Genomic DNA, 23,518 nt, shown 5'->3' with positions numbered 1-23,518 from the left:
CATGCCCGGGAATGTGAAAATTTTCAATTTTAGTTCTACAGAGAATAAATGTTTAAGTTCATCAACAATTCAACCTTTTCTTCAAACTCTTGTTTTTCGTATGAATTTTTACATCCATATCTTCATTCTTTTTTATGTGTATATTTAACCTTTTAAACTTATTTGCCCATATCATAAGTGGGGTTCGAAATTTATACATATCCAACTTACTAATAATCATTTGGTTTGTCTTTTAAAAAGATTTAGTGTGGTTTTTTATTATCTTTTTTTACATAAAATAAGCTAATTTACCACAATTAATATGGTAAAAAAGGGTTGTGACCGAATAGAATAAGATCACACTTGAAAATAATAATAATAATAAAGAAGAATAAAAATAAGACTATAGAAAACACATAAACAAATTTTAGAGTAAAATCCGCAAGCAAAAATGAAAGGATTCTGCTATAGAAATTAAATAGAAGTTACAAAATTTCTTAGTTTGACATTTTAGGATGATACGACGATTAGACCACTAGGTTTTCCATATCACAAAAAAACTTAGCAATTAAGCAAATCTGATAATTCCAAATTCACCTTCGTATAAGGGTTAAAAAATTGATCTTGTCCATTGTAAGAGATCTAACGACTTCAAATTGATTCGGTGCTCGAATTATCTTTCAAAATTTTTTATTAAATATAGAAAAGAACTTCTCGAAGAATCTTGATTTTTATTTAAGCATTGATGCATTAGATAGAATTTCTCCATATACAATCCTACTTAACATTGACATTTAGGTTTAAAAACTATTTATGTGCATATAACATTTAGGGGCGGTAATTAATGAGTTACATTAAGAGTGGCTCATGAAATAACAAATTATATATACCATTGATTCTTCGGCCTTTTGAAACCATTTGTATTATTTAATTTAATTACTTGGTTGTGCACTTCCTATAGTTATTTTGTTATTTATTATACAATTATGTAATGTGTAATACTCCCAAGTTTGAATGTCAAAACCTTCTTCAAGTTGGGAACATTTTCTTGGTGTAAAGAAGAAGAAAAAGAAACAATATGGTGACATTCCACCAAATAACCACACCATTAACTGCCTCTAAATCCTCCATTTTCTTTTATTCTATAGAAACTCCACACCATTTCAATTTGAACTTTGCCCTAACTTTTCTTTTCTTTTCTTTTCTTTTCTTTTCTTTTCTTTTTAATATGAACCACATTCTTTTGGGCCCAGCTGCAGACAAAAAGGCCTCATTCCTATCGGTTCGGCTATGAGTTATGGGCCTAAAATCTCTAAACAGTTGTGTGCATATGTCGGCCTTGGGACATTTTTTTTTTCAACCATAAACTAATATAACAAAATTAATGTTTTAAATTAGCAATAAACTAAATAATTGGAATAATGGAGTAAAATGCCAAACTTTAATAATGACTAATTAATCTTCCATACAATCAAATTTTTATCGGCTTCGAAATAATAAATCATTGTGTACATTGTCTCGTTTCAACTAGAGTAAGTTTTTATTGTTAGTTTGAAGTATAATACTAGTGGTAATAATTTGTGAATAAGTTTCTAAAATTTATGAGAAAAAGTAACAAAAACTATATTTGTTTCTTAGAAGAGTCGGCGATAAATTAAAAATAAGATTTATTGAAAGTATAGCAAATAAAATAGGGACCAGAATTAATAATCAAACTTATAAAATTTGATTACATTTTGATTGCCCTTAAAGCTTGAAATATTTAGATAACCACTTTCCTTTTTGGTATGCAAAGTCAGCCTGAAATCTCGAGCTATTCAAATCATTTTTGTGCAAACTTAATGCCCATCGTCTTTATGTGGAACTACTCAAGATTTACTTTACATTTATCCTTGAAAATACTGCTTAAATGTTACAAAAGGAACCCAAAAATGTCACAAACAAGACCAATTGGTGTTCTTTGGACGGTAAGGATCTGAGCTTACAATCAAGTTTGCACGAGAATTAGATTTTTTGGAAATCACTCCTCAATCCCATTAAAGTATGGTAATTTATGGATCGTTTCTGAGTTTGACGAAGATTTTTCTCTTTAATTCAGCTCTCCTCCTCGCCTTACTCCTCTCCCTCCGCCTACGGTATCTGGCATTCCTATCAGCCTCAATCTTCTCCATTACTTTATCGAAACCAGGAATCGACCGCTCCAATCTATTGCAAACACTAGCGCTGATCTTTATGTACGAGTTTACCAAGTGCTGCAAGAATGGGCCAGACGTTTCATTACTTGACATGATTACCCTCATCAAGATCAGCAAAGTTGTAAGAACGCGTGCATAGTATGTACTGTACCTTGAAATTTTTATTCCATTCCCTGATGTATGGAGGACCTGTTGAGTATGATCCAAGAGCTTCACGATGCCATTCGCCATTATATGTTATCTGGTCCATCGCTTGCTCCACGCTTAAAACCTCCCATGGTCTTAACCCGGGTATAACTTCCGCTAATTGATACCTGTCATAACAGACAACGACCACGACTTATGTATAAGAATCTAATGGAGAAGAAATCTCCAAAGTTGGATTATATTTCCAAAAGGTTACTGCAACGGCCAATCTTAAGGGCATTTCATCCTCAACAATGTAATGAACTATTAAAGGGAAATAAACTTTCTTATTTCTTCCATAGAATGTAATGATATGGTTTTACTTAAAGTATATAGAATATACATTTGCCAACCACCTAGACTTTAATCACCACCGACTTTACCACAAGGATCTCAAGTGCCATTGTCTAACAATTATCACCCTGGATTTATAACTGATGCGACTGAAATGGTTGTGCTTCAAAAAATAGGGCCATAATAAACAGAATGTGGGTTTAGGCACATACCTTAGATCCCTCGGGATGTACTTGTTTGGCATGTGATCTTCCTCCAAAAGGGATGTCAGCTCCGGTCCACTTGCCCAGAGAAAAAGTGCATGGCTAGGAATTCTAACGCCTGGCCAAACACCGTCATTAGCTGCTAATACTGCTAGATCTCGTCTCTTGCTCTCTAAAGCCTCTTGTTGCAGTTGCTTGTAGGTTTTCTTCTCACGTCCCTTGAGAGGAACCCATGGAGGTATGCCTTTCTGCAATTTGTGAAGAAAAGCAGTGGCAGCAGCACCAAGTCTAACTGCATAAACATATGATGAGCCAGTAAACCAGTTTGTAAGAGGTTCGTCAATAAATCAGACGAGGTTAGAACATAAAGATAGGAACTGCGCTAAAGAAGGCAGCTAATCATAAATAAAGTAAGTACCAATCAGAGTGATATTGACTGTGACGTTCTGTTTTTTCTATATATGGTGTCATTTGAATTCGTTCTAAGCTCTACTAGTGCTGTACACCACATTCTAGAATGTAAGCAGGTGTATTCGGGAGCATATTTATCTTTACTAATTCCAACAACAATTTAAGAACACATGAAAAAAATGGCCTTTTGTTCCTCTCAGCCAAAAACCCAGCTGACAATAAACTCCTACGTCGGAAATCAGCAGGTCAACAAATTAGAGGCTGTTCTGTCTGCCCAAAAGGAGTTACAGTATGCACTGCAAATGTTTGTTCATGACATGTCATGTTTAAAGTTTGACTGTCGTGATGTAGCCGTAATGAAAATTTAAAAGGAAAGAAGTATGTTCTAATTCGGTTTGAGATATGTCTTCAACAAATTAAAAGGAACGCTCCATCTTGAACTATCATTTGTTGATCTACTTTAAGACTAATAATAAGTACAGCTCAAGTTAAGCATACAGTAATTGATATTAAAACTTCAGGGCAAGTTTCTTGATACCCTACATAATGGTAACCTTCAACTTCATAACTACTAAAACAAGTGAAGAGATAGACACGGGAGCTAGGCTGACCTTCCCAAGTGGCAATTGCACGCTCCAATCCGTAAACCATGTGAATTGGCGCCCATTCGTCCATGTCCTCCCCCCAGATAAATGTATCCTTGTCAATAATCCCACCACCCCAGGCTGTTTTCAGGGTAATTAGTTCCAATGGTCCCCGAGTACGACCTAACCGATCCTTATAGTACCAACCTCCACTCTTCATTATAACTGCAAAGTCAAAACAATCATACTAAACCACGAATACAAGACAGGATAGAACTTTCGAATGACTTACCAACTCCATGATGCTGATCAAACAAAATTGAAACGAAGATTAAGCAGGTATCTCAAACAGTGTAAAAGTAAAACCAAGGGGAAAAAATCAAGATAAAGCAAAGTGCCTGTCTAATACTTTTTACAGTGTAGCACCAAAAAGTGATGTAGTGAAGATCTAAGGAACTTGGACAGAAGAACATAACAACTCTAAATGAGTCCATATTGCGATGACACTGAGATAGGCCATGTCAATGTGGCTTACGCAGCTCAATTTAGCTGAAGTAAATGGAAAATCAGAGCACGTTCTTCTAATAACCACACCAACTTAGACTTACAATCATAGTACCGCTTCTCGAGGCGCTTATACCCAATGGCCTGAGCAACATCGATCGGGCGACCAGGCGGATAAGGTCTTTGCTGGAAGCCCCAGAGCCCAAAAAAGAACTGTCTGGCAAAATCCCAAAACTTGTCATCGGATTCTCTATCTGTCTTTATCGCTTTCCTCGGCATAGGCCGCCCATCAAGACCAGGCACATGAGGAATTGCCCTCCACAGCTTCTTGTCCTCGTTTCTGTATGGATTCTCGTTTGCTTTGAGCTCCAATTCATTGTATTTGGCTGCAATTTCCTCCGCACGTTCCAGAAATTGCACAACAGGGCTATCTCGCATCGCTTTCCAGAGTTTCTCGTTCTTTTCGAGCTCCTCTTGCGTAGGAGTCTCTTTGTTCTCGAAAACAGGATCTTCGCTGAGGATTTTCTCAACCTCGGGAGTGTGTCTGTAGTCGGGTAAATTATCGCATTCCCAGTAGAATTGTTCTAGCATTTTGCCGTAATACCCTGGTTCATCGGTTGCTTTCTTTGGTTTTCGCGGCCTCTTGAAGATATTTGAGAGACTTATTGAAGCAAAATTTGGGGACGTAGAGGATTTCTGAGACAACGAGTCTCTAAATGCAAAGAGATTGAGAGGAGGAATGGGATTAGGACGTCTCGAAAACCAATTTTCAAAGGGGTTGAAGTTGATTGACGTCATAACTGAGACAGAGCTCTGGCTTGAAGAAGGTCAATCTGATAGTAAAATGCTGAGATTTCAGGTGATTCAAGTAGGGTTTTGGACCGAAGCAGAAGCAGCTCAACCTGGCTGAAAATGGAGGACTGGCGGAGGAGTCGGGGAACAGAACATGAGGGCGAACGAGACGAGTGGATAGACACATTGGAGTTGGGCCACATAACTGGGCTTTAATGATCATTGGTATAGACCCGTTTATTAATGGGCCTTCAACTTTGGGCCTAAACAAATCAAAAGGAACCTTTTGATGTTCCGTTTAAATCAAGGGATAGTTGCAAATGTAGCAATTATATTCAAAATAATTAAGTATATAACAACATTTTAAAAAAATTGCAAATATAGCAAAATCTGTCAAAATCTATCAATGATAGGAGTCTATCATTGATAGACTATGTAGTAAATGTTGGTCTATCACTGATAAACCATAAGAATCTATCAACGATAGAAGCCTATCACCGATAGATTTTGCTATATTTGCAATTTTTTTAAAATATTGCTATATACTTAATAATTATTCTAAAAATTGCTACCTATTATAATTACCCTTAAATCAAGGAATATAGAGTTGTCAATAAATGATATATGAAATCGATGTTTCAAAAAATTCAAGAGTTTACAAAATGACTTCTCTCAAAGAAAATACTCACAAATCACCCTTACAAAAGCTTACAAACTATTTAATGGAGAAAAATGAAGTACATGCTCAATACTCCAAATTAGAATAATTGAAATACTAGTCATTTTAAAAAAACTATTTAGGAAAAGGGTTCTAGAATAAAGTACATGCTCGATAGCCTAAACTTTTCTATATTGAAAACTTGCTGAAAGATCTCATTTCCACAACTCCCTAGATAGAGGAGGAGGATGCTGCACCTACTCACTTCCCGGTTCAAGATCGATTTGTACTCTGCCTAGCCGTATATCGCCATCTCCGGGGCACCTACATTTTACGGTCCACAAAAGGAAAGTTCTTTGGGCGTCTAGTTTTCGAAACACTAATGTCGAAGAGGAGGATCAAAGATTCCCCATTTCTCATATCATCGTGCCCTAGCTTTCGACCCAAATAGAAGGAGTTCGATGAGAGCTCATGGCGGGTACCGGGGTCCTTCCCCATGAGCAGTCTCTATTTGTTGCCCGTTGAGCTGCTTCCTCTTCCTTTGGTATAGCAACCTCTTCCTTCTTTTTGTTTGCTTTCATCCAGGGTTTATGAAATTTATTAATGCATTTGAATGTTGGTTGAACTTAGTATTTAAATTTTAAATTATTTATAATTTTATCACTTTGGGATAAAATACTATTATAATTAGTACATCATTTTATGTCTTAATTCTTATTAATATTCCAATCTTTTTAATGATCAATCTAATATTCCAAATCTATCACTTTGCTATAACATTTCAATTAGTAATTCTATCAACTTGTTAAAGATTATTATAATGTTTCAGCTCAATTTTACGAAGATTGTTAAATTTATTTTAACTCTTTCCTAATTTGTTGGAAAAGAACCCATTTCTCTTAAATAGTTTTTAAAACTAACCCTTTTAAAAATCCGTTTCCCTTGAATTTTCACCGCAAATGCGTACTTCATGCTTTGCCTCTACCGATCATTTGTTAGAGTCTAATGGAACTTTATCTCTTGAAGGTTTTCATTTTTAATTACGTTGAAGGAAGAGTAAGCAGAAAGCGAGAGCTCATCTCTCCCAATTTTTTTTGTTCTGACAGTGTGGTCTTCATACAAATCCTGATTTCTGGTTTTAGGCTCTTGGGGCTCCAAAAACTAATGGTAGTCGACGCGTGTGTATTCTTGTTATTTTCTTGGTTCCAAGTTTGGTTATCCTAGTAATGCTAGTGGATTTGTTGTCTCTGATATGATAAAATAACCATTAGCAACCAGCGGGCTACGTGTTTCTTTTTATGCACTTTCGGATGTATACTCGGACACCGTTTCGTTTCAGTTACATAATCGCGGTAATTGAAGATGTGCAGCCTTTTCCTTTCAATGCTCTGCCTTTTGGTCTTTTCTATTTGAGAAGTATGTTATTTTCTGACCATTCAAATTAGTAATATATGTATTTTCTAATTTCTTCTATTCAGGTTGCCTCATTTCAAGTCCATTCTGTCCCTTCAAGACCTGCAGTAGCCACTGGGTCTCGTTCTGTTTTTGATAGAGATGTCTGGGGGAGGGGGTTTGCTTCTTTATAGATATGAGTAAAGCAGATTTGAAGTTTTGAAGTTAACTGTACAGATTATGTTGGAACCTCTTGGATCTTCAGGTGTGACATTGATGTCTTGGAATGGTAACCATGGTTGGGAGTCATGTAATTAATGAAAAATGGAAAGTATTGGAAGTAATGGAGTTCTGTGGACATTATTGTAACTTAGGACTCTTGGAGTTATGAATTCCAAAAGCTCTGAGGTCAAGGAGAGGTTGAAAAGGAAACATAATGGATTTAAAAGCATTGAATAAGGGAATATGTGAAGATGACGTCTAGCTCAATCTCTTAAGTTGGGATTTGTCGATACAAGTGCGCAAGAAGTCAGCTTGAAGTTTGAAAGAACCTGTAGTTTGAGGAATGACGAAAATAATAAGTTTGCTAGTATTTGATAAGGGAAGGACGTTAAGATACTATTTTCAATCATAGGTCAATTCATCAAGTTGATAGAAGTGGATAAGGTAAATTTAGAATTTTTAGGAAAATAAATAGCCTGAAGTGGGAACTTTTTAGTCTTCGTTACATAAATGCTTTGAGGAATTTAAAGGTATTAGAATTTTGATCGGTGAGTTTTGGAGAAACGTATATTTGGTTCTGTAATTTAGGGTAGGAAAGAAAGAGGCTAGACTGTTTGGAATTTTAGCAATAACGAGTGAGTTTGATTGTAACTTGGAGTCGTGGACCATTTAAAGTGCCGAATGGTGGTTCTTCACAGATGGTATGAGGAATTAAAAAAACAAACAAATAAAATATTTTTATGTAATCTCTTAACTCGAGGCTATATCCAACTTTTCAAGGCGAGAGGTTTAATTGGTGACTTTGTAATCTGTATCAACAGAGACGGTGTAGAATTAAATGATTAGACATTTTGGAGGGAAGTTCTCTAGTGAAGGATTTGTTGAAGGTTTGCAAGAGAATGCTTGCTCTTGTGAGGACGAAGGTTGAACAATCTTGGTCCATTTTTTTAATTAGTCTTTATGTCAAATGGCCGTTATTATAATGTTATCAAGAGATGAACACAACTCTCGCTAACTTATGTTTTATTACTTAAGGGAGAAGTTTCAGCCAGGAGAAGGAGACATCCAGGTGCTAAGAGTCATAAATCAAAACATGAACGATTTATGTTTTTGGTGACACATTGTTACAGGCACGAGCCTTTTCTAATCTTCAGCTAGGATGTCTTTGAGCATGTTTGAGAGTAATTTGAATCGATTAATATCACTTTTGTCGTGTTTAATAGATTCCAACATGCTTTAAATCATTAAAAATCAATTTTAATTTTGATTGTATGAAAATTTTGTTTAAAAATGTAAACATCAAATATTAAATTGATTTTAAAGGATTAAAATCACGTTTAGAATGATTGTACACGATAAAAGTCATTTGACCCTTTCAAAACAGCAACCAAATAATTTCTCACATTTCTACTACTTTATTGTGGAAGTTATTTATAAAACCTACTTTGCCACTGGATTGCTTTCGCAGTTCAATGCTTTCTACAAAATGATATGAAGGAACCTATGTTTCTCAATAGGAAAACAGAAAAAGTTGACTATATATCCTGGAGAATAATGAATGGACCTTGTGCCCTTTGTTTATGTGGAAAAGGGAAGCCCAGGGCTCGGAGTATTAGTTACCGTTGGTGCCAACTTGTTTTGCTATTGGTGGGCAATGACATTGAAACAGGTGAGTTTTGTTCTGTACATTTAACCATTTGGAACACGAAGTGTGAGTTTGTAAAACAACCATGAGTACTATGTCCTCCCAGCTAATGCTAATGATGCTATAGGTTTCAATGGTTTAGAAGTGATGATGGAGAAAATGAAAATATAAAGTGTGCGTGTGTGGATATATATATTATATTGATAAGAAACGAGGACTTTTCGCTCGAGAATCAAATAAAGTTTATATAAATAAAACATTAGCAAATGATCTAACGATTGGGGGAAGCCAATGTTTTTTGCAGATTAGGTGGGGCAAGTAGACCAGTCGAGTGAGGAACTGTTACTATACTGGGATTCCTCAAAGAGGTCATTTTTTTTTAATTGGAGGGTGCCAATTGAATTCTATAATATGGTAGATTAATATGAATATTTAAGATTCAGATGAAACCAAAAGTTAATATATTTTTAATTTACATCACAATTACTTTATTCTATGATTTCAATTACATCATTGGATATGTATTCAACTGAACCTTTTCAAGTTTACTTTGGTAGTGTTATTAAATGGACTGTAGGTGGGATTTTCATTCTCTTTCCTTCTCATGGTTGTAGTTTACTGTCGAGCATGTGTTTCTTTGTCCATATCTATACAATTATTTAACGTTCTCTTTTCGAACTTAAATATTCTCATGTCCAATTATAACCTTGTCAAAAAGGTCGTTTAACCTGGAGAATGATCAGTGGATCTTCTGCCCTTCTCATTTCTCAGACTCGGATCTCGGACGATGGATCTGAAGATGGTTAGTGCTAGAAAGGGTAAATGATGTCTTGAGAGAGAGCTGAGAGCCTTTTCACATAGTCATCAATACCACGATTTCTTAAGTAATTAGATTTTAGGTTTAATTACAAGTTTAAATTTTCTGCTTATGGGTCTTTTGATTTTAAAAAGTGTAAAATATATCTCTAAACTTGTAAACTTTTGTCTTGTAGCTCAGTAGATTTTAAACCTATTAAATAGATTACCGATATATTTATCATTTTTCAAAAGTTAATAAATATATTAGACACATTGAATTTTATTTTTAATAAAGCATTAAACTTTCTATCTTGTGTTGTTTAAATTCTTAAAGATGTTGAACAAGTAAAAACCCAACGAGACATAAGATTAAAAGTTGGGACTTATTAGATAAAACATGGAAAATGCATCTTTAAAGAAAGATATATGTTTTAGAAACTTGAATGCTTTCTAACGATAGGATACCTATTGGCTATATGATACAAACTTAAAAATTTAAAAATTTTAGATTTATAGGGCCATTTAATACAAATTTAAATTAAATCCTTGTAATTCAAGGAACCGTTTTGTTTGGTGTGGAATTAGAGATGGAGAGTGTTTAGTTTCCTATCCCCGTCCCCAAGCCATTGCCTTCATAGAAAATGGTAGAAAAAGAGAAATATCTCAAGGTTGAAATAGTTTATAAAGAAATATAAATGAAAAAAAGAAAAGAAAAGAAAAGAAAAGAAAAGAAGAAAAAGAAAATAGTTGGAAGACTTGAGGCTTGTCAACCTATGCTGGCTGGACTCTAGATGCTTAGAAACTTCAAACTCACTTCTCCACCACATTTCTGGAGGGCAATTGTCTTTATGTTCAAATTCTCTTGATTTTTCTATATGGACACACTCCTAATTCCTATGGTTTCATTTCAATTAATCTCCCACGTCTCATCACAATTTTCTCTATCATTGTCAGTATTTAATTGGCATCACAAAAATTCAAATTATTGAAAATTACTATTTCTTTGACAATGGAAGGTTTAGCAATGGTCCCAGACTTCTAACATCTTCCTGACAATTGCCATTTCCAAATCTTAATCTCACTATTTATTAGAGTTTCTTTCATAGTTACGTACATGGAAAACTATTGTTTTCTTCTTAACCCGTGATTTCTTTCTTTTCTTTCTTATAAATCTCCTCACATGGCTATGGGATTTTCTTTACCTTGCCTTGTGATATTTTTTTTCTGTGTCTCTGTTCTTCGTGTTCAAGCTCCATTTGTCTACCATGGATTCAATAATTCAGGTCTGGACCTTGATCAAGGAGCTTTTATAGAGCCTTCTGGCTTGTTAAGACTAACCGACAGCTCCCAGTACGTTATCGGCCGTGCCTTCCATCCTATTGCCCAGCCGATGTTCGACATAAATTCTGAAACAGTTTCAGATGTTTCTTCTTTCAGCACATCTTTTGTGTTTGCGATTGTTCCTTCAAGCTCTGGTCCACCAGTTGGATATGGCCTCGCCTTTGTTATGGCTCCATCAACCCAATTTCCAGGTGCAGCTAGTGAACATTACTTGGGATTATTCAACTCCTCCAACAATGGTGACCCTTCGAATCATATCTTTGCAGTCGAATTTGATACTGTTAATGGCCACGATGACGAAAAAAATTTTAAAGGCAACCATGTTGGAATCAACAAGAATGGTGTGCGATCAAGTGCGTCTGAATCGGCTGAGTATTCTGACTATGGCTCTGATGTGAAGACGGAGGTGTATTTGGATACTGGTGATCTAATCCAAGCTTGGATCGATTATGATGGGCGTAGTAAGTTAGTGAATGTCACAATAGCTCCCGCAAATGTAATCAGACCAACTGAGCCATTGATCTCATATTCCATTAACTTGACTCCAGTTTTGAATGAGATGATGTATGTGGGCTTCTCTGCATCAACTGGAAAAGAAACAAGCTTCCATTACATTTCAGGTTGGAGTTTTGCAATCAACGAATCAGCACCTCAGTTAAATGTTCATCAACTTCCTCCACCACTGAAAGTGCAAAGTCCTCTGCCTTCATCGTCAACATTCAATCCTCTAGTCACTGTCGTTGTTCCAATATTATCTGCCATCACACTCATGGGAATTTTGTTCTTAGCCTCCATTTTCAGAAGAAGGTTCCGAGGTGAGAACCTCGAAGAATGGGAAAGAGATTGTCCTCACAGATTTGGTTATAGAGATCTGTACAAAGCAACAAAGGGATTTAAAGACTCCGAGCTCATCGGATCAGGAGGCTTTGGCTCAGTATACAGAGGTGTCTTACCTTCCACGGGATGTGAAGTTGCTGTAAAGAGGATAACAAGAAATGCGAGTCAAGGAATGAGGGAATTCGCTGCAGAAATTGAAAGTTTGGGCCGACTAAGACACAAGAACTTGGTAAATCTCCAAGGATGGTGCAAGAAACAGAACGATCTTCTCTTGGTTTATGACTATATTCCAAACGGAAGCTTGGATTCTCTCCTTTACCATCCAAAAGACAACTTTGTACTGAATTGGGAACAAAGAATCAACATCCTCAAAGGAGTTGCTGGTGGATTGTTATACTTACACGAAGAATGGGAACAAGTCGTGATCCATCGAGATGTTAAGCCAAGTAATATATTGATAGATATTAGCATGAATGCTCGACTAAGCGACTTCGGTCTTGCAAGGTTATACGACCATGACCAAATATCACATACAACCAGCGTCGTTGGCACAATCGGGTACATCTCACCCGAGTTGGCTCGCACCGGAAAAGCATCGAAAACTACAGATGTCTTTGCATATGGGGTACTGATTCTTGAAGTGGCTTGTGGAAGAAGACCTCTAGAATCAGATATATTCATATTGGTAGATTGGGTAATGGAATGCCATGAAAAAGGTCGTATTCTTGATGCAGCTGATCCAAAGTTGAATGAAATTTATGACACGGTTGAGATGGAAATGGTTTTGAAACTTGGACTTCTTTGTTCCCATTACAACCCTGAAGCTAGGCCAAGCATGAGGCAAGTCACAAGGTTTCTTAATGGAGAAGACCAAATTCTTGCTTTTGATCCTTCACCTTATTCTCAAATTACATTTCAATCTAGCTCCGGATTCACTCAATTTATTCCACCTTCTTCCCGTACTTCAACCACTAGTTTTCTCTCTTCAACTTCCATTGATGTAGGCAGGTAAACAAATTGCCTTTTGTATCTACTTTTTCTCACTAAATTGATAAAAGCAAAATAAGCTTTGTTCAACTAACATCTATCTACTGTGTACCTATAGTTCAATTTACTTATCCACAATTTGTATTAAAATAGAAAAAAAAAAAAGTAAACTGGTAACCATTTTGTTTTTGTTTTTTTTTCTTCCTCAATTTATTACTATGATTTGCATCCATATTAGGCATTAGAATTGAATTCTTTGAAAATTTTCAAAATAAAACAAGATTTTAAAATTGCGTTCTTTCGTTTTCAAAATTTAGTTTAGTTTTTGAAAACCTTGATAAAAGTTAGGTAACAAAATAAGAACTTTAAAGGTAAAATAAATTTCTATGGATTTAATTTTCATAAACGAAAAATTAAATATTTATCGAAGAGGATCCTAATATTTTATAAAATGTTTTTTATCAATTGGAGCATAGACTAATGGGTATAGACATAAACTTTCGAGTAAGAAGTGAAATATTGGAAGAATCTTTCCGTCATTATATGTCGTTACTCTGAATTAAGTTCATAAACATTTAATTCTCTTAGCTAACAAATACTCAAAACTCAATTTAATATTCACAAGTCGTCAACTTTCATGTCTATTAGAACAGTGAAAATTTAACGTATGGAAAACAAAGTTAAAAAGTTTGTTAACACAAAAGACCTAAATATTATGGATTTATTAAGCATCAAAATGTAGTAGAATGATTTATTTGATAGTAGAATAATTACTTCCAATTTGTTTATCAAAGTACAGGAAAGAGGTACCTTATCATTTGATAAATTATTTAATATAATGAAGTCAGCAACATTGAAAGAAAATCAAAGTAAAAGAAAATTAAAGTAATTAATAGCACACAGTCCCCTTTTTGAGTTCATATCTCAATGTCTTAATGTTATCCATATTTATTACTTTACTATTAATATTTTTAAAATCCAAAAGTGAATTTGGTTAATTTAAAGTATGAATACAAAGGGACCCATTATCTCTAAATCATATGGTAAGTCAAAGTAACAGATCGCTTTGTTCATATCTATCTGATAACCCAAATAATCTCTCTTATCAAAATAAAAACAAAATTATAATCATTTACATAAATAATTAAATATCCTTAGCATTACTTTCTGGGTTTAATTTTGTCAAATAAAACGGCTCAGTCAAATTACCCAAATGGGTCTGAAATAATTATTTGGAGATTAAGCTTAATTATTCTTCGAATTATTGAAAAAAAATTATGGGTTTTGAGAAATAAATCCTAATTTTATTCAAGATTGTAGAGAAATGATGATGTCATAGTGCATAATATTAAAGATCGTCCCTTTGTCCTATTGAAATACTCATTTTCCAAAGCCGTATTTTTCAAATTATGTTATAAAGTCAGCATCTATTAAATTTTAGCAATTCAACCAAACACATCACCTATTTAAATATATAGATTGGATGTTTTTCCCTATTTATATTGTAAACAATAAATTATATTATCACTTAAATATAAATGTGAATTTGGTGTGTTTTTTTTTTATTGACCCCCACTTATTTCAAGAAAAAAAATTAAAGAAGATAGTTAATATCCAAATCAAATCTAGATGACTTATAGTTGTGATAAATGGATCCGAGTTTATGCTTAAAAAAAATAATGAACGAGATGATGAGTTAATTTTTTTTAAAAAAATAGATTAGAAACCATAAAATCAAAGTAATTATTAAAATAGGGATTGATTCTACAACACACATTTTTTTCAATAATAATTAAACAAATGTATATATATAAAAGTTATCAAAGTCTTAAATTTTAGAATTTATCGTGTTCTAGAATTCAATGTGGAATAGGTAACGAGGGACATAGAAAATTCCAACAAGCAATCCTCCAAACTGCGAAATCTTATTAATTTGCATTAAGTGATTGGATACAAACTATATCCAAATTATTAGATTGTGCATTGTTGCTTTTGAAGATTATTGAATTTGTCTCTCTCAAATATTAAGTAGTTGGGTTATGTTTAATCTTTATTTTCATTCCAGCTTTTAAATATCTTATTACAACATTTTTTTTTTTGGTATCCAAACTTATTTGAATACTCTTATTTAATGTTAACATGACATTTTTATTTGACAAAAATTTGTTTTTTTTTTTTCTTTCTCATTTGAAAACAAAATGGATAAAACAAGAAGAAATTCATAATAGAATCCAATCAGGAATCCAAATTATAATTTTGACGTTTATCGGTTGTGAAATTTTTTGGAGGTACTTCTTTATTGTTATTATTTTGAGAAAAATACCTTTGTTGTCTTGTACTTGTGTCAATATCAAGAGCAGGAATACTCCCCCTAAATCAAAATAGAAACTAAATAGGTTAAAATACTATTTTCATACTCATACCTCAATTTTGATTTCATTTTAATCCATGCATGTTTTTAAATATCTCTTTTTGTCCCTATAGTTGACTTTTTGAAAATAAATTTAGATTTTATTAATATTGCATTAAAGAATATTCTTCTCATTATTATTATCATGTAACTAATTCTGATAAATATGAAATTTTTAGATCCAAATCTAAGATTTATTACAAATACAAAAGACTAAATTTTTCTAATTAAAAGTATAATGTTTCTTTTTTTAAAAAAAAAAAAGTATAAAAACATAAGACAGAGAATGAAACCAAAATACATCATCAGAATAATATTTGACTTTACGTAGTATTTTAAAGAAAGCATAAGTATTCAGGAGTTAAGAAATAATTTAACTAATTAATATCATTGATTAGATGAGAATATAATCACTACGCAATCTGAGCGCTTATGGTAACGGTCTGAATCGTCTGATGGTCGAAGAGCCACTCATTAATACGCAACTTTCTTTTTTGTCTCTACTGCGGCCCCTTGCCTTAATGGCTTGAATGAGTCCATCCATTTACCTTTTCTCCTCTAAGTTGAAAATTTAAAGTTTTTCCGTTAGAGGGTCTTTCGAAATAAACCTATTTGAGTGGTTGCCAAGACAGTATAAACTTTTCAAGAATAATTTCATTTTGAGTTAAAACATTTGGAAAGATAAATCAAACATACCGTCTCTTGTCAATCTGCACATGAAAATGTATTTGTGTTCGTCTTCAACCTCTAAAATTTTAAACTTTCTACACCGAACAATTTAATATCTCGTTCCCAATGACTTTGCTCTTCTTCAAATTCAGTGACTCTCTCAAACTTTGATTCCCAAGTCAACAAGGAATTTGGGTTTCTCCATAAAACTAGACCAATTCCATCTCTCTTATTTATATTAAAGTAAGAAGAATGGAGTTCAAAAGGTGACCCTATGTTTAATCCTTCTTTGAAGCTTTGTGTTTTTCACAAACTCACATGGCTATTGCAGCTCATCTGGCTCTTCTTTCTGTGTTCATCTTTTTGGCGGCTCATGCTGAGCAGTCTTCTCTTCTCTACCATGGATTCAACGATACAAGCCTTGATCGTGAGGGGGCTTTTGTTGTGAAGCCATCCGGTGCGTTGAGGCTCACCAATACATCGCAAAATGTTATTGGCCATGCATTCTTTCCGACTTCATTCCCGATGTTTGAACAAAGTTCTGACTCGTTTCCGAATGTTTCGTCCTTCAGCACAATTTTTGTTTTTGCAATTGAACCTTCGAGCCCTGGCGAAGGCGGCTATGGCTTGGCCTTTGCCATAGCTCCATCAACCAAATTTTCAGGTGCAGAAAGTGGGCACTATCTTGGATTGTTCAACTCTTCCAACAATGGTAACCCTTCAAACCATATATTTGCTATTGAATTTGACACTGTAAATGGGCATGGTGAAGAAAGGAACACCAAGGGAAACCATGTTGGGATCGACATCAATAACATTTCATCAGTTGCATCCAAACCTGCTTCTTATTCAGACTATGGCGAAGCTCATGAACACGACTTGCAAATGGATTCTGGTGATCCTATCATTGCTTGGGTTGAATACGACGGCCCCAAGAGAATAGTGAACGTCACTCTAGCTCCATGGAAGCACCAAAGAAAACCAACAAAGCCACTCCTTTCTTATCCAATTGACCTGAAACCTTTTCTAAAGGAACAAATGTTCGTCGGCTTCACGGCTTCAACCGGAGATAAAACAAGCTCTCATTACATTTTAGGATGGAGTTTTGCAATGAATGGACCAGCACCTCTCCTGAATTACTCTCTTCTTCCCAACCCACCAAAAGAGCAGGATTCTCCTTCTTCATCACCCAAGTCCCACGTTAAGGTTTTTGTAGCAGTCATTTCTGTTGTAGCCATTTTAGGGATTCTTTTCTTAGCTTTCTGGTACAGAAAAACCTGGCACACTGAGAGGCTTGAGGATTGGGAAAGAGACTGTCCTCACAGATTCCACTACACAGATCTGTACAAAGCAACAAAAGGATTTAAAAGTAGCGAACTAATTGGAATTGGGGGTTTTGGCTCAGTGTATAAAGGTCAGATACGTTCAACAGGAATTGAAATTGCAGTGAAGAGAGTAAGAAGAAATTCTGGCCAAGGAATGAAAGAATTCGCAGCAGAAATCGAAAGCTTAGGACGATTAAGACACAAGAACTTGGTCAATCTCCAAGGATGGTGCAAGAAAAAGAACGATCTACTCATAGTTTACGATTATATACCAAATGGAAGCCTCTATTCACTTCTATATCATCCAAAAAACAACATTATATTGAATTGGAAACAAAGATTCAACATCCTCAAAGGAATTGCAGCAGGATTATTATACCTTCACGAAGAGTGGGAGCAAGTAGTAATCCACCGAGATGTGAAACCAAGCAATGTTCTAATAGACGCGGACATGAATCCTCGATTGAGCGATTTCGGTCTAGCCAGGCAATACGACCACGACGAAGCATCGCACACGACAGGCGTCGTGGGTACGATTGGGTACATAGCGCCGGAGTTGGTACGGACAGGGAAGGCGTCAAAAAGCACGGATGTGTTTGGGTACGGAGTTCTGCTTCTGGAAGTGGCGTGTGGAAGAAAACCTCTGAAGTCGGAGGAGTTCATACTGGTGGATTGGGTGATGGAGCAGTATGAGAAGGGAAAAATTCTTGATGCGGCTGATCCGAAGTTGAATTGGGAATATGAGGCAGAGGAGATGGAGATGGTTCTGGTATTAGGGCTTCATTGTAGTCACCAGATAGCTGAAGCTCGGCCGACGATGAGACGAGTGATGAGAATCCTTGACGGCGATGATAAAATTTCGGCGGTGGAGGGGTGGGATTGTTCTCAAAATTACTCAAAATTTAACTCAAGAATGACCGAAGTTATTTCAGCAACGTCTTACCGTTCCTCGTCCTCCATCGGCGATATTTCTTCTACTTCCATAGATGCTGGCCGATAGTACGTTAACCATTTTTTTAAAATTCCATTCCATTTTTAGACTTAGGCCTCTTTGTTTTCAGTGTAAATATAATAAAACTACACACATGTTTTTTATTTTTTAAACACCTACAAATCAATTCAAACATGGTCTAAATTAGAATTGGGTCTTGGAATTAACTTTCCATTTGGAGGAGACAATGATACCAAAAAAAAAAAAAGTAGATGCAAATTAACCTTCCGTTGCCGGGACTTGAACCCGGGTCTTTCGGGTGAGAGCCGAATATCCTAACCAACTAGACTACAACGGATTCGCGACAACGTGTTTCGCCAAAACATTAATATTGGGCCCTCCCCATTTCAAGGCCCATTTGTTCACCCATATATTTATTATTATTTGGGATTAAGTATCAAATATGAATTTTTCCTCTTTTAATTTCTTTCGACTTAAAATTGGGATTATAATTTGAAGCACAATTCCTAACTTGTTAAAGATTTTTAAATAATTTTGTTTCTGCCGAAGTATATTGAAGAGAGAGTGAGGATTTTTTTTTTTTTTTTATTATTTCTATTTATAATAAAAAGAACAATCTTAATTTCGAATTCGTAAATATGGCATTAATGTTATCTCTATCTAAACTCAAATTCATAATCCAAATGTAAAAATGACAAAGTAATCATCATGATCGTGAAAAAGAAAAGAAAATAAATCATAATTTAAATGGGCCGTTAATGGGCCAAAAGATTCCATGAGAGCAGGAACGACGAGAGAACTTCCATTGGCCAAGACTTGGCCGTTGACTTCCATTCCATCACTCTCTATATTTGATTGATTTATTTATATTTAGATTCTCTATCAATGTTTGGATATAATAAAAAGGACAAATTCAATTTTCTTGTCCAACAATCCAAACTCATACCATCACATTTTCATTATTCAATCGATGATGAAGTGACGTACCCCGTGGTATAAAAAAGAGCAACTATCATCAACATCATCTTTATTTTATTACTATTCTTGTTTTAACAAATTAAATCCATCAACTAGGATTATATATATACACACGCATACCATTCAAAGTAAAAACAAAATATGAATCTTAAGTTAAACAATATTTAAATTAAAGGTTTTCTTAAGTAAAACTTAGAAATAACAAGTTTGGATCAAATTTTATATTAAAGTCGTGATTTTTCCATTCTAAAATAGTAATTTAATTAAAAGGAACACCGTGTCAGTTGGAAAAAACATGACAATATATATATATGTTTTATTTTAACAATGATATTTGCATAAGATTGTTTTGGTCCTAGACATATTTAAGTTACTCATATCAATTTTAATTTAAATAAAATAGATATCCTAATTAAAAATTATACATAGATTATCAAACAACTGGAAAAAAATGGATTATGCTATAAAATATGTTTATATGTAGAAAAGAATGTTAGAGAATAAAATTCATACAAACCCAGAATAAGAAATTGATAAATAACAACCACATTTAATTATTTTTCATGGTATTTTCTTTGTTATTTATTGAATCTAACTATTTATGTGATAGATTTTGAAATCGATAGTATGAACGTTATATTACTTGAAAACTATTATAACTCTTACCGTTAAATTTAACATTTCAATTAAAATAACACAAAGTTTTAAAAGATTGAATAATATTCTTGATTTTAAAAACGTTTAAAAAATATCTTCCATATAGATAAGAATAGTTAATCGTTTGTATCAAAATATTATCGAACTTTTTCAAGATTGATAGAAAAAACAAATAAGTAAAAATATTAGTAGAGTGATGGATTTAAAGTTATATTGAGTTTGGAAACAAACTAATAGCCTTGTTAAATTTTTTGGTATAGATCTTTCAATTTTCCACCATTTATACAATTCGTACACTAATTTTCTTTGCAAGCAACCAAATGTAAAACTCAATAAAAAGACAAATAATTAATTAAGTATTGCTCTATGTGTAAAAGGTAATTAAGCTTTTGGAAAGTGAAAAAAAAAACGATCATTTCAAATAATCAATCACCATAGAGAAAAAGGAAAAAAAGAGTGAAAATGGAAATATATAAAGGTTAAAAATTGATTTTTGAGGAAAACAGGTGAGCACACGAAACGAGGAAAATGACTCCGCGGAGGAAGGAGGATGAAGAATCGCTTCCCATTTAGCACACTTCGCTTGTAGAAGTCATCAAATTCTTTCACTCAAAACCCCTTTTATTATCCGACTCCCCTCAACAAAAATTTCAACTCCTCATTTCGTTTCTCATCCTATTCCGTCAAAATCCTTCAAATCTCACTATCAACCCATCAATTCCTAGAAACCCACTTGTCATCTCCTCATAATTTCCTTCCTCCATTAAAATTCCTTCATAAAACCTTCATTCCATCTTCCAACCCCTCAACCACTGGGAAACATGGCCGCCGCATCCCCATCATGGCTCAACACCGGCGACAATTCCTGGCAAATTACAGCCTCCACTCTCGTAGGACTTCAGAGCATGCCTGGACTTGTGATTCTCTATGCCAGCATCGTCAAAAAGAAATGGGCTGTCAATTCTGCGTTTATGGCTCTTTACGCCTTCGCCGCCGTTCTAATTTGTTGGGTCATCGTCGGTTACAGAATGGCCTTCGGCGACCAGTTGATTCCTTTTTGGGGTAAAGGAATTCCAGCTCTGTCCCAAAATTACCTAATAGCGCAAGGCAATATCCCTGAGAGTGGCGCTAACGATGGAAATGGAACGCCCAGAATTCAACCCAATGTTCCCATGGCTTCACTTGTGTATTTTCAATTTACTTTTGCTGCGATTACTGTGATTTTACTTGGTGGGTCTGTTCTTGCAAGAATGAACATCAAAGCTTGGATGGCCTTTGTTCCTCTTTGGGTAATTTTCTCATACACCGTTGGGGCATACAGTGTTTGGGGCGGTGGGTTTCTGTTTCAGTGGGGAGTAATTGATTACTCCGGTGGGTATGTAATTCATCTTTCGTCTGGAATTGCTGGGTTAACAGCAGCTTATTGGGTAAGAACTCGATTTGGGGTTTAGAATTAGAGGGGTTTAATTTGGATTTGAATTGATGGGTTTTGTTGTTTTTGTTTCTGGGATTATTAGGTAGGGCCGAGGATAAAAAGTGACAGAGAGAGGTTTCCGCCGAATAACGTGTTGCTGATGTTGGCCGGAGCAGGGCTATTGTGGATGGGGTGGTCGGGTTTTAACGGGGGAGCACCGCACTCGGCGAACGTGGTGGCGTCGATAGCGGTGCTGAATACGAACGTGAGTGCGGCGACGAGCTTGTTGGTTTGGACCATTTTGGATGTGTTCTACTTTGGGAAGCCATCGGTGATTGGAGCCATTCAGGGTATGATGACTGGCTTGGCTTGCGTTACACCTGGCGCCGGTAATTACCATATCTACCTTATTTTAAATATTAATTTTTCAAGTATAAACATGAATTAAAAGAGGGTGTGACATTACAATGTCATTTTCTTGATATTTACATTTCAACGAGAAGATGATTATATATTATTTATGAAATTACAACAATAATTAAGATTTGAAAGAAATAATTGAAAACAGGAGTTGTGCAGACGTGGGCGGCTATCATAATGGGAATTCTAGCCGGAAGTATTCCATGGCTATCCATGATGGTCCTTCATAAGAGATTGAGTTTCTTGCAAAAGGTAATTTAATTTCTTCAATCTTCCACCTTATTCTATTTCTAAATATTCTCCTCTCCTTTTTCAAACGAAGTCTATCTTTAATTAATTTATTAATTTTTACAAATCTAATATATAGTTGATTATTGAACCAAACTTGCTGATAAAAATACAATGGGGCTTCTGGAAATTACTGAGAATAATTGTTTTCTTTTCTTTTTTCTTTTTTTTTTGCAAAAAAAAAAAAGACTGTAAAATTAAATATTTCCAAATTGATGCTAATTTAATCATATTTGTTGTTTGACAAATCATTTTCATAGTGAAGGACTCAATGGCCCCCCATAGTCCTTGGGTTGTTGCCTTAAGGTACTATTTTTGTTGTTTGTGGATTTCTTCCAAACTTCACTTTCCGCCATTTTTGAATATTCCACTCCATACGACGAGGTTTTGGATCAACCACTCTTTAAAGCCTTGCCTTTATTTTCCATTTTGCAGCTTTTTTCCCAAAGTTTCCAGAACATTGATAAATAGTTTTATCCGTCGATTTTATGAACAAAATAGAGTGCTTTTAAGAAATAAAATGTAGTTATTTGAATTTTGTATGGCCGTTGATTCCACCAACAACCAATGGACTAATTCATGAAATAAGGAAACAGAACACATAAATTAATGGGAAATGGTCTAAAATAGCAAAGTGGGAAAAGAATTTTTTTAATAAAAAAGAGTAAATTATAGGTTTGGAAACTATTTTTCCTTTTCGAAAAGTTTGTTTATATTGAAATAGATGTTGTGAAGTTGGTAATTAACCAACTCCACTCTTTCTTTCCAAAAATCCATTCCCATACTTTACTACACCATTATTAACTATTAAGAATGATTAAAGTCACACGTGTGTACAACAGGCTGATGACACGCTTGGCGTATTTCACACGCACGCGGTGGCAGGATTAATGGGCGGGCTTCTAACTGGGCTTTTAGCCGAGCCCACTCTTTGCGATCTTTACCTACCGATCACCGGCACGCGCGGCGCCTTTTACGGCAGAAACGGCGGCGTTCAGTTCCTCAAACAACTGGCCGGATCCACCTTCGTCATAGGCTGGAACATAGTCTCGACCACCGTAATACTCCTCTTTATTCGCCTGTTCATGCCCTTAAGAATGCCCGAAGAGGAACTCATGATCGGCGACGACGCCGTCCACGGCGAGGAGGCTTACGCTCTTTGGGGCGACGGCGAGAAATTTGATCCAAGAAGGCACGGGAATGCGGCGGCCAATATGGAAGAAGGAACTGGATCGCCTTATATAAATGGTGCTAGAGGAGTGATCATCGAATTGTAAAACATTTTAAAAACTTCTTTTGGTTTCATTCAAATTTGTGTATGTCTTCATGTATTATAATAGTGAGTGTTTCAGAATTTTTGGGTGAGTATATGTGAGA

The 23,518-nt window shown here is 35.0% G+C and overlaps 4 protein-coding genes and 1 non-coding gene across 7 annotated transcripts; 3 read left to right on the top strand and 2 right to left on the bottom strand.

Annotated features, from left to right (window-relative positions):
• Nucleotides 1-1,832: 1,832 nt before the first annotated feature.
• On the bottom strand, nt 1,833-5,316 carry LOC103486261 (protein TIC 56, chloroplastic). The gene is made up of 5 exons (XM_008444151.3): nt 4,461-5,316; nt 3,880-4,077; nt 2,867-3,149; nt 2,326-2,488; nt 1,833-2,231 (listed from the first exon to the last, which is right to left on the bottom strand). The coding sequence occupies exons 1-5, from the start codon at nt 5,152-5,154 to the stop codon at nt 2,031-2,033; spliced, it is 1,539 nt and encodes a 512-aa protein (XP_008442373.2). The 5' UTR covers nt 5,155-5,316; the 3' UTR covers nt 1,833-2,030.
• Nucleotides 5,317-5,959: 643 nt separating this feature from the next.
• On the top strand, nt 5,960-13,122 carry LOC103486262 (probable L-type lectin-domain containing receptor kinase VI.1). Of its 3 annotated transcripts, XR_007820475.1 has the most exons (4): nt 5,962-6,350; nt 6,833-7,158; nt 7,285-9,089; nt 9,370-9,648. XR_007820475.1 is itself a non-coding variant. In XM_051084279.1 (3 exons), exon 3 carries the CDS (start codon nt 11,044-11,046, stop codon nt 13,051-13,053), a length of 2,010 nt encoding a protein of 669 aa, XP_050940236.1. In that variant the 5' UTR covers nt 6,003-6,350; nt 6,833-7,158; nt 7,285-11,043; the 3' UTR covers nt 13,054-13,122. The 3 variants fall into 3 exon arrangements, 1 of the variants encoding a protein (XP_050940236.1); XR_007820474.1 differs by having other exon boundaries at nt 5,960-6,350; nt 6,913-7,158; nt 7,285-9,648; XM_051084279.1 differs by having other exon boundaries at nt 6,003-6,350; nt 7,285-13,122.
• Nucleotides 13,123-15,711: 2,589 nt separating this feature from the next.
• Nucleotides 15,712-18,536, top strand: LOC103486264 (probable L-type lectin-domain containing receptor kinase VI.1). Its single transcript, XM_008444161.3, has one exon. It carries the CDS (start codon nt 16,426-16,428, stop codon nt 18,430-18,432), a length of 2,007 nt encoding a protein of 668 aa, XP_008442383.1. The 5' UTR covers nt 15,712-16,425; the 3' UTR covers nt 18,433-18,536.
• A 112-nt stretch (nt 18,537-18,648) lies between these two features.
• On the bottom strand, nt 18,649-18,721 carry TRNAE-CUC (transfer RNA glutamic acid (anticodon CUC)). Its single transcript has one exon. It is a non-coding gene; the product is annotated as a tRNA-Glu (tRNA).
• A 1,813-nt stretch (nt 18,722-20,534) lies between these two features.
• LOC103486266 (ammonium transporter 2) lies at nt 20,535-23,509 on the top strand. Its single transcript, XM_008444163.3, has 4 exons — nt 20,535-21,446; nt 21,537-21,822; nt 22,002-22,105; nt 22,984-23,509. Exons 1-4 carry the CDS (start codon nt 20,841-20,843, stop codon nt 23,416-23,418), a joined length of 1,431 nt encoding a protein of 476 aa, XP_008442385.2. The 5' UTR covers nt 20,535-20,840; the 3' UTR covers nt 23,419-23,509.
• The last annotated feature ends 9 nt before the right edge of the window (nt 23,510-23,518 follow it).

Source organism: Cucumis melo, chromosome 4, assembly GCF_025177605.1.
Source record: "Cucumis melo cultivar AY chromosome 4, USDA_Cmelo_AY_1.0, whole genome shotgun sequence".
Lineage (NCBI taxonomy): Eukaryota > Viridiplantae > Streptophyta > Magnoliopsida > Cucurbitales > Cucurbitaceae > Cucumis > Cucumis melo.
The sequence above is the reverse complement of the archived record's forward strand: the minus strand, read 5'-3'. Positions and strand labels throughout refer to the sequence as shown.